This window comes from Leptopilina heterotoma, unplaced genomic scaffold (genome assembly GCF_015476425.1).
Source record: "Leptopilina heterotoma isolate Lh14 unplaced genomic scaffold, ASM1547642v1 Lhet_46, whole genome shotgun sequence".
Classification (NCBI taxonomy): domain Eukaryota; kingdom Metazoa; phylum Arthropoda; class Insecta; order Hymenoptera; family Figitidae; genus Leptopilina; species Leptopilina heterotoma.
Window position 1 is genome coordinate 352,930 of NW_025111092.1, and position 14,617 is coordinate 367,546.

A 14,617-nucleotide genomic window follows, 5' to 3' on the forward strand; every position below is an offset into this window, starting at 1 on the left:
ACTCATTTTTTAACAATAGTGTTAAAAAATGCATAAAATTAGTTTTTTCCAAATATTTTAAAATAATTTCTGAATGTTGACAGATTTTTCAATGATAAAAATTGAAAAATTTTCAAATGGTTGAATTTTATAAAAGAATTTTTGGAAAATATTAAAAAGTATTCAAGTTCTTGAAGAATTTTAGTTACAAATAGGAAAATACAGAATGTCTAAAAAATTTGTATAGCAAGTCTAAAAAAACTAGATTTTAAAAATTTTCATTTACTTCCTTTGAAGATAACTGGGTTTTAAAAAATTATGATAAACAAATTCTAAGAATTAGTTTTTTTAAAATATTGTAATGTAATTTTTCGAAAATAATTTAATTTCAAAAAAGAATTTTTGGACGATTTAAAAACTAATTTTTTAATTAGACTGCAAGAGAAATTATTATAATGAATAAATAAATTTATTATAATTAATTTTATAATCTTCTTCTAAATTTTAATAATAATTCTAAAAAATTAGATTTTCATAAATAATATTAAAGTAATTATTTTTTGGAGATACCTATTTAAATTAAAAAAAAATAATTTAAAAATATTGAAAATAATTGAATATTAAAAGATTATAGAAAAAAAATTCCAAGAGTTACTTTAAATTTTAAAAGTATGTATTTAAATATAATTTTCAATAATTTTAATTTTTAAATTTTCGTTTAAAGATTTTTCATTAAAATTTTCGAGAATTCAATTATTTTCACAATTTGCAATGAAAATGTTTCGTTTTATTTTCAAAAATCTTAATGAAATACTAAACAAAATCTTTTTCATTGGGGTAAAATTTCACAATATGTAATTATTTAAAAACTTTATAATTATATTATTAAAAAAAAATAATTATAAAAAAATTATTCAAAAATAATTTTTGAAAGATTTTACTTTAGTTATTTTTCACATTATAAAAATCGAAATAAGTTGCATTTAGTGACAAAAAAGTGGTATTTTGTTGCAATATTTTAAAGAAAGGTCGAAAAATTTGCATTTTTTGTGCAAATAAGTGGAAAAAATCGTTTTTTTTAAATAATCGGAAAAATTCTAAAAAGTCATACTATCCGAGGCCTGAATATTGTATAAATATATTCCACAATTTAGATCATGATCGCTTAATGTTTTGTGACTATTATTACTAAAATTAGTTAACTATTTTTTACGAGCAATTTTAGTCTTTATAGGCGTAAAATTTTTTCCCCGCAATTTAAACCCTGCCTTTTTAATTATATTATTATTATTAAATGCAAAAGAAAAAACAAATGAGTGTAGATAATATTACAGTGAATATAAATTCAAACGTGCACCCATTATACAAATATATATAATATGTATAATATATTAAGAGTATATCACATTCTAACGAATGTTTAGTCTTATTCGCATGAAGCTGATATGATTGGTTTTTTTCAAGACTTTTAATACATTCTCCCGAATTTCAAAAACTTCGCAATGTTTAGAGAATTTTTTAAAAAACAATAAAACTTAAAGACACATGAAAAGTTTTAGTCGAAAAAAATTATCGTCTTTTACAAGAGAAAAATTACTGACTCGACAAATCAAAATTTGTCCACTTATTCGAAATAAAACTTTCTCTTAAATTACAAAATTAAAATTTATTCGTTTATATTTTTTATCAAATTTAATTTACCATATAATTGTATTTAATTCATCAATTAAATAATCATACCAAATAGAAAATTATTTCGATTATAAAAAGCGATCATTTTTTTCGATTTCCACTCTTGCCGCACATTATTTAAAGAGAAAACTTAACTTTCAATTAATAATTAAATTACTAAACAATTTAATTTCTCACAAATCAGTCAATTTTTCAATTAAAAAATGAAACAGAACAAATTTTGCAATTTACAAAATACTCACAATTAATATACTTTTATCAATTCTATTCTACAAAATTTAAAAAAATAAACTTTAAATTAAAAAATATCGATTTTCATGTTAAAGATCTTTGAGATCGTAATATAATTTCCTAAAATTCCAAAAGCCAAATATCAGCTTGTGAGTATTTTCATCTTTTTTTTTAAACACATTTTCAAAAAACGTAATCTTTCAAGTAATAAAAATACAATCATTAACAAACAGAAAAAAACATGGAAAATTAAAAAAAAAAGATTCATACAAATACAAAAATATCAATATTTGTCCAAAAATTAATTAATTCATAAATTAATTAATTTTTACGGAAACAAATTTAATTGAGAATAAATTATTTAACATTCAATTTTATAGAACCTTGCATTCATTAAATATTTATATATATTTTTTTATTATTATATTACGAATTCTTTAGGCAAGAGTTAGTTCGTGGCACCATTTTGAAAATTACGTACAAACTTAATATTTCTATAATATTATTAAAAATTGTCAGCGTTATCTAAAAAAAAACATTCTATACTCTAATTTTAAAAAAATTACTCTAATTAACGAAAAAAAAATTAAGCGTTAATAGCTAGGCTTATTACTTCTTTATACAAATATTTAATTTTATATTTTCACTCTGAATATCTATCGCAATTTTATAGTATAAGCAGTTTTTATTAAAATTGTCCATTTGAAAAAATAATTCATAACTAATTCAAAGTTTAAAAAAATACGATTTTCGAAGAAAAAAAAATATCGATCTAATTTTAAAAGAAAACTAAACATTCAATTACTGGAACTTAAAAATACTCTAATTAAACGTTATTATAATATATAAATAAATTACAAAATAAATTACATTTATTTTCTAAATATTGAGAATTGATTCCGAGAAAATAAAGTGAAATCTGACTGAGATAAAAAAAGTAGTTGACTTAAATGTGTATTATTTTTTTTATATATAATCAGATATAATTATACTTGTAAAATGTGTTTTCTAAGTAGTAGAAAAATTTTCAAATATGAAAATTCTAGAGAGCCATTTAAAAATTTCTAGATGAAGATTATTGCCTTAAGATTCGTAGGATGAAGAGTGAAAAATGAAAAGAAAAAAATGAGAAAAAAAGGGTAACTTTGCAAGTATATATCTTTGATATGCATCATTCTTCGTTTAAGACGCATCGTCGAATGCGTCGAGAATTTGGATTTTGAAGTTGATACGTGGAAGACAGAAGTTATAACAGTGACATGAATTATTATTGAGTAATTCACTTGCAAATTTTTATGGATATATAATTCCTTAAATAAATTTTTTTTTATTTTTTTTTCCTTTTTTGTTAAAAACTTACTCGAACGACATGAGATTCACTGGTATTGGCTTTTTTTCTGTTGCACCGCGAACAGTTGCCCGCAATTCCTTCAGCCACTGATCGGCGAGTTCCCTCGACGAGGCCCGAAATTTATAAACGTTGCCTGAAAATTCAAAAAAATTTTAATTTAAAATTAAATAATATATAACATTTCTTAATTTTAATTCATTAAAATGAAAATATAAAATAAATAATAAAAATTAAATTTAAACATACATTATTTTATGTTACACGAATAAATTAATTATTAATAAATAAATATTATTAATAATTAATAAAAACTATTGATTAATAAGAAAATAAGAAAGATAATAAATTAATATTCAATAAATAATATCAGAATAGCCACAAGAACTTGATTTTGTTTTTTTCGGATTTCCAGACAAAATTTTCACTTTTTCCCTGATGACTATTAAAAAATCCAAGGAAAGTTCAATTATAATGCAAGATAATTTTTAGAAGGAAAAATTTGATTAAAAAATTTAAAGACATTTTCTAATTTAAAAATAAATTCCGTTACGGTGACTAATTTCCTTCGATTAGTGAATTTCCTTCAAAAATGTGAATAAAATTTTTTAAAACTTCAATTATTTCAAAAATTTTCAATTTCTTGATTATAAAAATTCAATTATCTTTTTAAAAAATAGAACTGAAATATTTTAAAAACCTAATAATTCAAAATTTTTAATGAAATTTTTCAAAACTAATTTTTTGAATAAATTTTAAACTTAAATCTTTTTAAAGTTAAATAATTCATAAAAATTTTACACTAACAAAAAAATACATTCTATTGTGACACTTTGTAAAACTTAAATGTTTGCACCTATTATTAAATTGAATTAGAAATTAAATTTTAATTCAATTCTTTGAAAATTCGATTCCTTTTTAAATTTATAATCAAGTTCTTTAATAAAATTTTTTAAAAAATCCAAGTTTCCTAAAAAAAATTGAAATTTTCAAAAATTTTAGTTTAAAACCTTCTGAAATTCTATTATATTTGAAAATTGCAACAGTTTTTTAAACTAAAATCTTAATTCTATGCTGATTATAATTATTAACTATAAGAAAGTTTTTCTAGAATTTAATAAAGATTTTTAAGTTAATTTCAAAAATGTTTTTAAACACTAAAAATCAGATATTTTGTAGTAATTCCAAAAATTTGATATTTTTCCAGTACTTTTGGCTAAATTCACAGACATTTTTCCCGATTTCCCTGATCTGTGGCTACTCTGAATATTAAATAATCTATAAAACGAATTACCTTTCAATGGATCTGTCAATAAAAATGTATCTGGATGAACACTGTTATTTGACGGTTCCACAATCCATCCAAAAATTGAAACCATTTTATAGGGTTCTCTCTTGAAATCAGATCTGTCGTTTCTAATAAATAAGAAAAGAATTTTTAATTAGATTGGTATAAAAAATAAGAAATTTTGAATATTTAAAATCATTATGTATGTAAATTTTTTTTACCCTTTGAGGACCTATGTTACTTTCAAGCAACGTGAATAAAACTGAATATTGAAAGAATATATTTCATAAAGTATAGTAAATTTTCTATTTCAGATTCTGGTCTTCAAATAAAAAACTTAAATAACTTTATCTGTGAAAAGATTGTTTAAAAATCAAAAAATGCGATTTTTCAAAAAAAATTTCGTCCTCAAAGGGTTAAAATAAAATTTCTTTATATAAAGTACCCTTTGAAACATTTTGAGGAGAAATAAACAATTGTCGATGCCCACAATTGAACCCAATATCTTTGCCACGTGGAAACTGCTGGCTTTCTGCCGTCCCGTAAAATGACTTTTCTCCTCAACAGGCCTTGCATTGAACAACAAGGTTCCACGAATCCATCTAATTCACACGGTAATACTGTAAGGGTGCTGAAAACAGAAATTAAATTGTTTCTACTTAATTTTAAATCAGTAATGAACAAATAGCAGTTATGTCTTTTATAAATTAAATTAAAATTGATTCAGTTTTCTTACACTACCGTCCGTGATTATCAGGACGCCCCTTTTTTCATGAGTGAAAAAATGCTTAAAACGTAGAAAATAAGAATGACAAAAATTTTTCGTATTTTTCTCCTGAAAGCTAATGAAATTATGAAAAGACTGACACCTGATCGATGAATTTTAGTTGACTATTCTGTCAGATACAGAAAAAATACTGGATTTTACATGCTTTTCGTAATTTTTTAATTTATCGAAAACTAATTAACTTTTATTAGCGCTCTTGGTCTTGTTTTAATCTCTATTTAATGTAGAATCTAAATTATTCACTGGTATTGTGAAATAAATTTTTCCAAAAAAATTTGAAACCGTAAAAGTAGGATTAAAAAAATTCAAAAAATTATCATGAATATTAAAGTGTCAAAAAGGTCAATGTAAAATATGTTCATTTAATAGATAGGTATACTAAAATTCAAAAAAGCTTTTTAATTACTTAATTATTTAATTAAAAAAATTTTTTTTTTGAAAAAGTGTCAATTTGGTTTTCAAAATTTTTTTATCCGACTTTCACAGTTTCAAATTTTTTTGGAAAAATTTATATCACAATACCATTAATTAATTTAGATTATACATTGAATAGAGATTGAAACAAGACCAAGAACGCTAAAAAAAGTTAATTAGTTTTCGAAAAAATTAAAAAATTACGAAAAGCATGCAAAATCCAGTATTTTTTCTGTATCCGACAGAATAGTCAACGAAAATTCTTCGATCAGATGTCAGTCTTTTCATAATTTCATTAGCTTTCAGGAAAAAAATACAAAAATTTTTTGTCATTCTTATTTTCTACGTTTTAAGCATTTTTCCACTCATGAAAAAGGGGGCGTCCTGATACTCACAGACGGTAGTGTAAATTAAAAAATAAACAGATATTTTCAATTAACCTAGAAATTTACTTTAAAAAATTTTTAAGTGAAATTTAATAATTTCAAATTGAATTAAAGAATTGAAAATACGTTTCAAAAATTCACACATTAAATTTAACAATTACAAAAATGAAGTAAAAATTAAAAGACTGAATATCGAAGTAAAAATAAAGTTTTAAAATTTATTGAAAATAAAATTTAATGATTAAAAATTAAATTAAAAAATTTTAAAAATCTTTTAAAAATTAATGGTTTATAATGATTGCAAAAAATAAAGTTCAGAAAACACAAAATTTAATTAAAATATTAACTTCAACTGAATTTAATGTACGTAATTGATTTTTAAATTTATAAATTCAAAAATAAAATTTTAAAACTAAAAATTGAATTAAAAAATTAAAAACACTATTCGAAAATTTGTAAATCCTGAACAAAAATTATCAAAGTATATTTAAAAGATAAAAATTAATTAAAAAAATTAAAAACACGATTCAAAAATTCATACATTGAGATTAATAATTACAAATTTAATTTCAAAAATTATCAAAGTCAGTTTAAAAGTTGAAAATTAAATTTGACATTTAAAATTTCGAAAATTTAATTTGTAATTAAGAATTGCATTCAAAAACTAAAAATTGAATTTAAAAATTAAAAACAAGATTCTAAAATTCAAAAAAATCAATTCAAAAATTATAAAATTTAATTAAAAAATCAATAAACAGAATTAAAGGTTGAAAATTAATTTTTGAAATTTAAAGATTCAAAAATGAAATTGAATAATTAAAAATTGCAATTGAATATTAATAATACCCTTTAAAAATTAATAAATGGAGTTCATAAATTACAAATATTGAATTAAAAAATTAATATGTAGATAAAGTGAATTTAACATTCGAAATTTAATTTCTGTAATTTTAAAGTTCTAAATGGAAATTTAATAACTAAAATTTATATATGAAAAAGTACTTTTTAAGAATTAATAATTGAAGTTCAGAAATTAACAAACTTAATTTAATAGTTAAAAATTAATTTTTGAATTTTAAAAATCCTTCGAAAAGATATTGGGAACAAAGGGTATTCCTAATAATAGCAACTTTTAAGTAAATTTAATTTAATGAAACGAAAGAAATAATTAATACCTAGTTCTCGAGAGCAAGCTGCAATCTTCATTAACAGCGTCTGTGGGTGATCCAGGTGAATTTTGATCCAAATCAAGAATTTGCGTTAATAAATGTGGTTCCTCCAAGACCGAATCATCGAGTAGATGTCGAACAGTCAACTGACTTGGATCCAAGGGCAGAGCAGTTGGCTTTCCAAAAATACTGTAATCATCAAAATAGAAAATTATCAAAAATTTGTAAAAGAAAATTGTCAATTTTTTTTCATCCATGCTTCAATGCTTCTGGATAGAATTTTTCTTTCGTTTCAAGGATTGAGAAGGGGAAATACTAACAACTAATATCACCAGAGACATTTACTCGAATAAAAAATTAAATATGTAATAAAGTAAAAATAAGTAGGTATTAAGTAATAATAAAAGAATTAATTTCTATGAATAATTTTGTTAGAATTATGTTTTCTCTTCAGCTTTAAGTCGTTTTAATAATGGAATAAAGCATTTTTTTTAGTTTCGTTTCAGTGTTTGAAAAAAGCGCTAAAACATTCGTATACAAAATGAAGTTAATAAAAATTCATTTAAACAAAAATGAAATAAAATTTTGTTTTCTAAAAATTATTAAAAACATGCAATGCTTTAAAAATACAATATTTAAAAAATCTACGATATACATCGATAACTATTTTTGTCATCTAATGAAATGATTGAGACATGAAAATAAAATAAATTAAATCAGTTGATACCTTTAATGATTTAGTACTGAAAAAATGATGACTACTATAACGAAACGAAATTCAACGAATTAAAAAAAAATACAATTATTTCTGCTTCTGATCATGCGACAGTAAAATTATTTTCACTGCTCCCAATATATTTTCTATAAATGAACTTTCGACTGTAAAGAAAAAATTAAATTAATCACATGCAAACGATTCTACGTTCACATGATGCTATTCTTCAAGCATCTATATGTTTTTTTAATTTCACATAGGAGAGTCCTATTCTCCAATCTGGGACTCACCCAGAAGATGTCATGTTTGATCCATATTTCCCTCCTTGTTTATGGAAGTTGCGAGGTAGACTCGTACTACGAAATCTAACAAGTTCATGATCATGAAAAACTTTTTCATTTATTAAAAATTTTGTTTCGAGGAAAAGAAATTCTTCATTTTACACGATAATAAGTTTTGCGATTAATAATTTTTCAATTTTAGAATTCAAATTTAAATATAAAAAATAGAAAATTAAAATTTAAAATTTTAATTTTGTAAAAATAATGAAGAATAATCATTTTTACATGTTTTAGTTTTAGAAAAATTTAAGTTAAAATATAGATAAAAATTAAATTAAAAAAATTTTAAATTTAAATACATCGAAGAATTATTTAATGATTGTAAAATCTTCTATTTTATTTTAAGAAACATTAAAGATTTATCAAAATATGTTTAAAAAAAATAACTTTTCGCCTAAATAAAAAAGATAACTGTTACAAAAAATATGAGAAAAAATTTGTTATGGTGAGAAAAGAAAAATGTGAAATTATTATGCTTACTTTGTGCCGAGACTTCTACATTTTCGATGACCAGGTACAAATTTTGTCGCGGCAGAAGCGGCATGCAATCGAAGTGATCCAGCGCATCCTCTTGCTGGTGATAAAGAAAGAGCTGCGACTCCTGTTACATCTCCCACGGATTCCTTACTGCTACTTGATGATGGAACTGGAGAATTTGGTTCGAGCTTCATTGATAATCTGAAAATAGTAAATAAAAGAATACAACATTTTTCTCAATTCTTGCAAATGATAACAAAAGAGTATTCTTTATTTTAACTATTAAAGAATTTTAAAAGTTTCAATTTAGAAGTTTTGTTAAAAATATTTAACTAAAAAAGATTAATTCAAAAATTAATTTAAAAGAAAAGAAAACTATTTTTGCTATTGTTTCAAGATTTCATGACTTTTACAGGTTTTCCAGACATTTTGGTTAAATTTTTTTTGTTAATTATTAATATCTTTTTTTAAAGTTTGCAATTTTTCTAAATTTTGAAATAAAATTTTTGTTACAATTCTACTTTTGTTAACAAATTCCATGAATTTTATTATATGCGAAGTAAATTTCAGTAAAAATTAGTAAAATTTCTTTCAAAATAATAAAATTTATTATTTCTAAAATAAATTTTGCATACTGTCTCCGAAGAAAAATTTTTTATCAAAATTAGAAAAATTACTTTAAAAGAAGTAAAATTTACTCTGGAAAATATAAATTTTTAATATTAAATATTACAGCATTTAAAGAAAATTTTAATGACAGGGTTGCCATCAAAATTTAATTGTTTTTCCCTGATTTCCTGTCAGAATTTCAACTTTTTTCTTGCCCTAAAAGAATATTTTGATTCACTCTACTGTAACTTTTTCAAAATTATTTTCAATATTTCAATTTAATTATTTTCTGAAATTTTAACTAAAATTCTTTTCTGAATCAAATAATTTTAATAATTTCTGAAAAAATTCTTTGATAGTTTAATTATTCAAACAAAAAAAGAAAGGTGCACTAAACTAATTCTGAAATATATTTGTTTTTCAAGCAATTTCAATACAATTCAAATAAAATTTTTTTTGAAAACTAACTTCTTCGGAGGTTTAAATTAGAATAATTGAAAATTCAAATTTTCTAAAATTTCAGTTTGAAACCTTTTAAAATTAGAGTATTTATAAAAGTGGTGAAAGTAACTCATAAAATTCAATTACTTTTGGAATTTTTATCTAAAATTCTTAACTAAATCAATTATTTTTAATCATTTTTGAGAATTTTTATTATTAAAAAAAAAATAAAAAATGAAAGCTCACCTAAAATAATTCTGAAATCCATTTGTTTACACTTAAATTTTACAATTATTTAAAGAGAGTAAATATAATTCTAAAATCCACATGTTTACAATTCAATAATACAAAATTTCGAGAATTTCCCAAAAACTTACGTATTCAGAATTATTTACTTTAATTTTAATTTAAATTATTTTTAAAAAAATTTTCTATTATTTCTAATTGAAACCTTTTGAATTTAAATTATTTGTAACAAATTCAATTGCGTATTCTGTAAAGTTTAATTATTATTAGAAATAAAAATAATTTAATGTTTTATATCAAAATTCGTCATGATTTCAAAGTTTATAAGGCAAACTAACAAAAATCCAAAAAGAATTAAATCTTGTTAATTTTTACAAAAATTGCTAAATCGTTATTTTATATTTTGTACTTTGTATACAAAATTTTTAAGTTTAAAAACTCTTAAAAAATAATATAAAAAGATTTTTAAATTTTGTCTTGATAAACTGAAATTTTTCTAAAGTTTGCAAAAAGAACTTTTCTCTTCAATTTAACTAAAAAAATTACTAACTTATCCAAAAAGTAACAATTTTGGAAAGTTTTTCTTTAAAGAAGGAAATAGGAGGAAATTTTGTTAAAATTAAGGAAATAAAAAAGGAAAGAAGAAATAAAGGCGATTAGATAAAAAGGAGAACAAAAAAATCTCTGCGCTTAATTTTAAACCAAATTGTGTCATTAGAAGGGAGTAACAAGAATGTTAACATTGAAATTTTAAAATTTGGACAATTCAAGTTCAAAAAATAAATTTTTAAAACCATTTTATAAAATTCCCTGACTTTTCCAAATTCTTCAGATTTTGCCTGACAATTCTATTATTCCAGAACCGTATCAGTGATTACTTATGAAATATTTATTAAATAAAAGAAAATTAATAACTTACTTAAAATGATCGTCTTCTAAGAATTTCTGTAGTTCCTCAATATAACGGACACTATTCACATACTGTTGAACGTCGGGAAGGGGAATTATCCCTGGATATTCACTAGCTTGAAATATAGCGACTCGAGTTAAAACTGCATCGAACTTTAATATTCTTTGACAATTATCTCCACTCTGCGAAAAAAGTACAATTATTAGATCCCCCTTGAAATAAAAGATCAAAACAGTTCACTTTTGTTTTAAGTTTAGTTTTTCAACAAAAATAAATTTGATACACAAATTTATTTCTTGGAAATATTTGAAATATTTCTTTGAATTAAAGCGTCTAAGCTTTTCTTCTACTAAGCAAAAATATAATTGAAAAACTGTTCTCCCTAATTTTTAGTAATTAGAAATTTAACACATACTTTAATACAAAATAAATATTCAAATTCCTTTCTCTAAACAAAATTAAACTCAAATTAAAAGGTTTTAGTAATTAAAATTTTTTAAATTAGTAAATATAGTGAAAAATGTAGTTAATATAGTTTAACAAAAAGCCAAGTTTTAAGTAATCTTTATAATTGAGCAAATATAAATACCCTCAAAGTTGGATGAGCCATGTCGATATAAACAAGATCAGTGAGAAATAAACCCAAATATGGAATACATGGCAATTTTATTGAATCCATATGAACTCGTAAATTCATCCAATTATTTTTGTCACTAAATACTTCGGCCAATTTTTCAAAGGTCGCTTTATCTTTCTTTGAAATGCACGCCCAGGTTTTGTTTAATCTACATCAAACAAGAAAAAAAGAATAAGAAATTTAGTTTGGTAAAAAAGAAGAAATCAATTTCCAAATATATAAGAGATAAGAAAAATTTCTTCGAGTTGATATAAATACCTGTATATTGAAGCACTTTGTAAAGCAGATGTTATCGCAAATAAGGAATGCAGATTATTTAACTCATAAAGCCGTTTCGCAACTCGAATAAAGTGAGCTAATATCTCAGCTCTTTGCTTTGCCGTTGGTGCATTTAATATTTCTTGAACAGTCCAAAAGCTCACCTAAAATATCAATTTTTCAGAAATAATTAAAGTATTTGTATTTTATTTTTTATTTGTATTTTTTTATGAAAATATAATTATAATAAAAGGAAGTTCTTTCAATCAATTAAATTCATTTTATATTTAATTATGAAAATTATTTCGGCGGCTGTGCAGTCGAAATGATATAACAATTGTATTTTTATTATTTTAATTCGACTCGAAAAAATTGATAAATTCCATTTAATATTTAAGTACCGAGTGATAAAACTTTACAAATTCTTAATTATGAAAGTTAATGTATTAGTTATAAAAATTATTAATTATTAATTGAAAATAATTTCTTGAAAATATTATTATCATCATTATTAATAATAATAATTATAATAATTTATTATTATTATTATTATTATTATTATTATTCGATGAGAAAGAAAAATAATTGAAATATTGTGACATACTAACATGATTAAATCTTCTTGTAAATGAGACGACATTTGGAGCGACAATTAATTTATTCTTTTTATTCCAAGAGCAACTCGACAATTCTTCTGGCCTAATGGATTTAAAAATACTTAGATCTAATAGAGTTAATTGAGAGGCCAAGTCTTCTGGTTGAACATTTAGGGCGACTAAATTTTTAATCGAGGCTGAATTACTGTTACATCTTCCTGGTAACGAATTTGACTTGCAACTCACCGAATTTCTAAAATAGAAGAAAATTTATATGTAAAAACAAAAGATTTAATACTTTCGTCACATAAAAAATATAAATTTAATACCCAAAATTATCGTAGCCATTTTGAGCAGTAAGAGGCGTTAACTCTGAGTATTTTCTGTAAGCCTTAAATTTGTCTCGATGATCTTTACGCTCCTTAAAAACTCTATCGATATTATTGACATTATTCGGCAATAATGGACCATTTAAAGAATTTGTCTCATTAGCGAAGTATTTATCCAAATTTCCATACTGTATAACAAATAAATTTTAATCATTTATTTTAATAAGTTATTAATTTCAATGTTTAAAATAAATTTATGATTTAAAATAAAAAAAAAATAAATTATTTATAAAATAAAAATTCCATATATAATTATAATCATTAAATTCAATTTTTTTTACTGATTAAATCACAATTCGATACTTTTGTAAACAGACAAGAAATCACATTTACGCTGATGAAAATTAATTGTATATAAAATGCTATAATAGAACGATTGCATTGTTTTTAATAATTACAACACATGTGACATAAACTGGGGTATCAAAATAAAAATAAAGAGATACAACTGTTCGAAAATTAACTTCATTATGAAAGATGATTAACGTTAATTAAGGTTTCTTTGAACTGTCAATAACAAGTTTCTCAATTATTCTAAAAAGTTTTTTTTTCTATTTGTTTAAAAAGTAAAAATAAATATGGAAATTTTTTAAAAAATATACTCACTTCTGCAATTCGTACAGTGGAAACAGAATCATTTGAAAGATCACGGGACATAGATGTGTAACGCATTTCAGCCATTAAGTCACTCGTCGCAATAAAAACAATTCATCTTTCTTCGATCGAGTAATTAAATTCCATCTAATACAAAATCAACAACTATTAGGAATTAAATTTTTTTTCTCCTCCACAAACAAATATTAAAAAGAAACCACAAATTCTATTCGTAAATCTTATGATAAATAAGTAAAAGAAACACAAAATTGAGAAAACAAATTCTTTTTTAAAAAAAAAACACCAAATACCTAACAATAATTATTAAATTTTGCAAATATTCAAAAAATTACAAATAACAAATTATAAAAAAAATTGTTAATTTAAAATAAATCCGAATATGAATGATAAAATTATAAAAATATATATGCACTCGTTTAAAAAAAAAACAAAAAATATTTCGCGCACTAAATTATAGGTTAGAATTTCCCTTGACGTTTAAAACGTTTAAAACTTAATAAATCAATAAAATACAGTAGAAATGGAGTAAATGAGTTGAAAGGTTAAATTAACGAAATTTTACTTATTTGATAATTAAGTTTCGTGAAATTATATTAATAAAATTTTCGAAAAGAAAGCACTGTCAAAATGTATACCATTTAGTGCATGATATATTGCCACTTGTGATAACCAGATAACCCTGCAATTATTTCGCAAGGTCAATGACGTATCATGAATAAACATCCGCGAAACGTTTCTTTTGGCGCCTCTCACTTCTATAATCAACAATAATCAAAAATAGTTTAAAACAACTAAACTCCAAATCATTATTCACACCAATGTGTGTATATAACTATTTTAACAATTTTGACGGGTGGGATGTTTTAACTGCGCACGCGCTGCAAATCTTTTCTGATTGGTCTACAATTACGCGCTGTTTTTTTTAAAGTAAAATAAATTTTTTTTATAAAATCAAGTTTTTTTTCATTCTGAATTTATTTTGTAAATAAATAAATATATAAAATTAAGGAATTATGCGGTTAAGTATGTTTATTTCTGTTCACTGTTCATAAAATAAAATGAATAAGTGTAAGGAAGGTTAGTTAACCT

At 22.4% G+C, this 14,617-nt stretch overlaps 1 protein-coding gene across 1 annotated transcript; it reads right to left on the minus strand.

Annotated features, from left to right (window-relative positions):
- Nucleotides 1-2,796: 2,796 nt before the first annotated feature.
- On the minus strand, nucleotides 2,797-14,371 carry LOC122507290 (ras-specific guanine nucleotide-releasing factor RalGPS2). The gene is made up of 12 exons (XM_043619900.1): nucleotides 14,164-14,371; nucleotides 13,520-13,654; nucleotides 12,854-13,041; nucleotides 12,537-12,777; nucleotides 11,929-12,092; nucleotides 11,623-11,818; nucleotides 11,043-11,215; nucleotides 8,831-9,028; nucleotides 7,301-7,483; nucleotides 4,984-5,169; nucleotides 4,545-4,666; nucleotides 2,797-3,386 (listed from the first exon to the last, which is right to left on the minus strand). Exons 2-12 carry the CDS (start codon nucleotides 13,592-13,594, stop codon nucleotides 3,259-3,261), a joined length of 1,854 nt encoding a protein of 617 aa, XP_043475835.1. The 5' UTR covers nucleotides 13,595-13,654; nucleotides 14,164-14,371; the 3' UTR covers nucleotides 2,797-3,258.
- Nucleotides 14,372-14,617: the final 246 nt, after the last annotated feature.

Coding starts and splice junctions, on each gene's coding strand:
- LOC122507290 (XM_043619900.1), bottom strand. CDS start 13,594: ATGGCTGAAATGCGTTACACATCTATGTCCCGTGATCTTTCAAATGAT. Junction 12,778..12,853: donor AATGGCTACGATAATTTTGG/GTATTAAATTTA, acceptor CTTCTATTTTAG/AAATTCGGTGAGTTGCAAGT. Junction 3,387..4,544: donor ATTGACAGATCCATTGAAAG/GTAATTCGTTTT, acceptor TTGAATTTTCAG/GCAACGTTTATAAATTTCGG.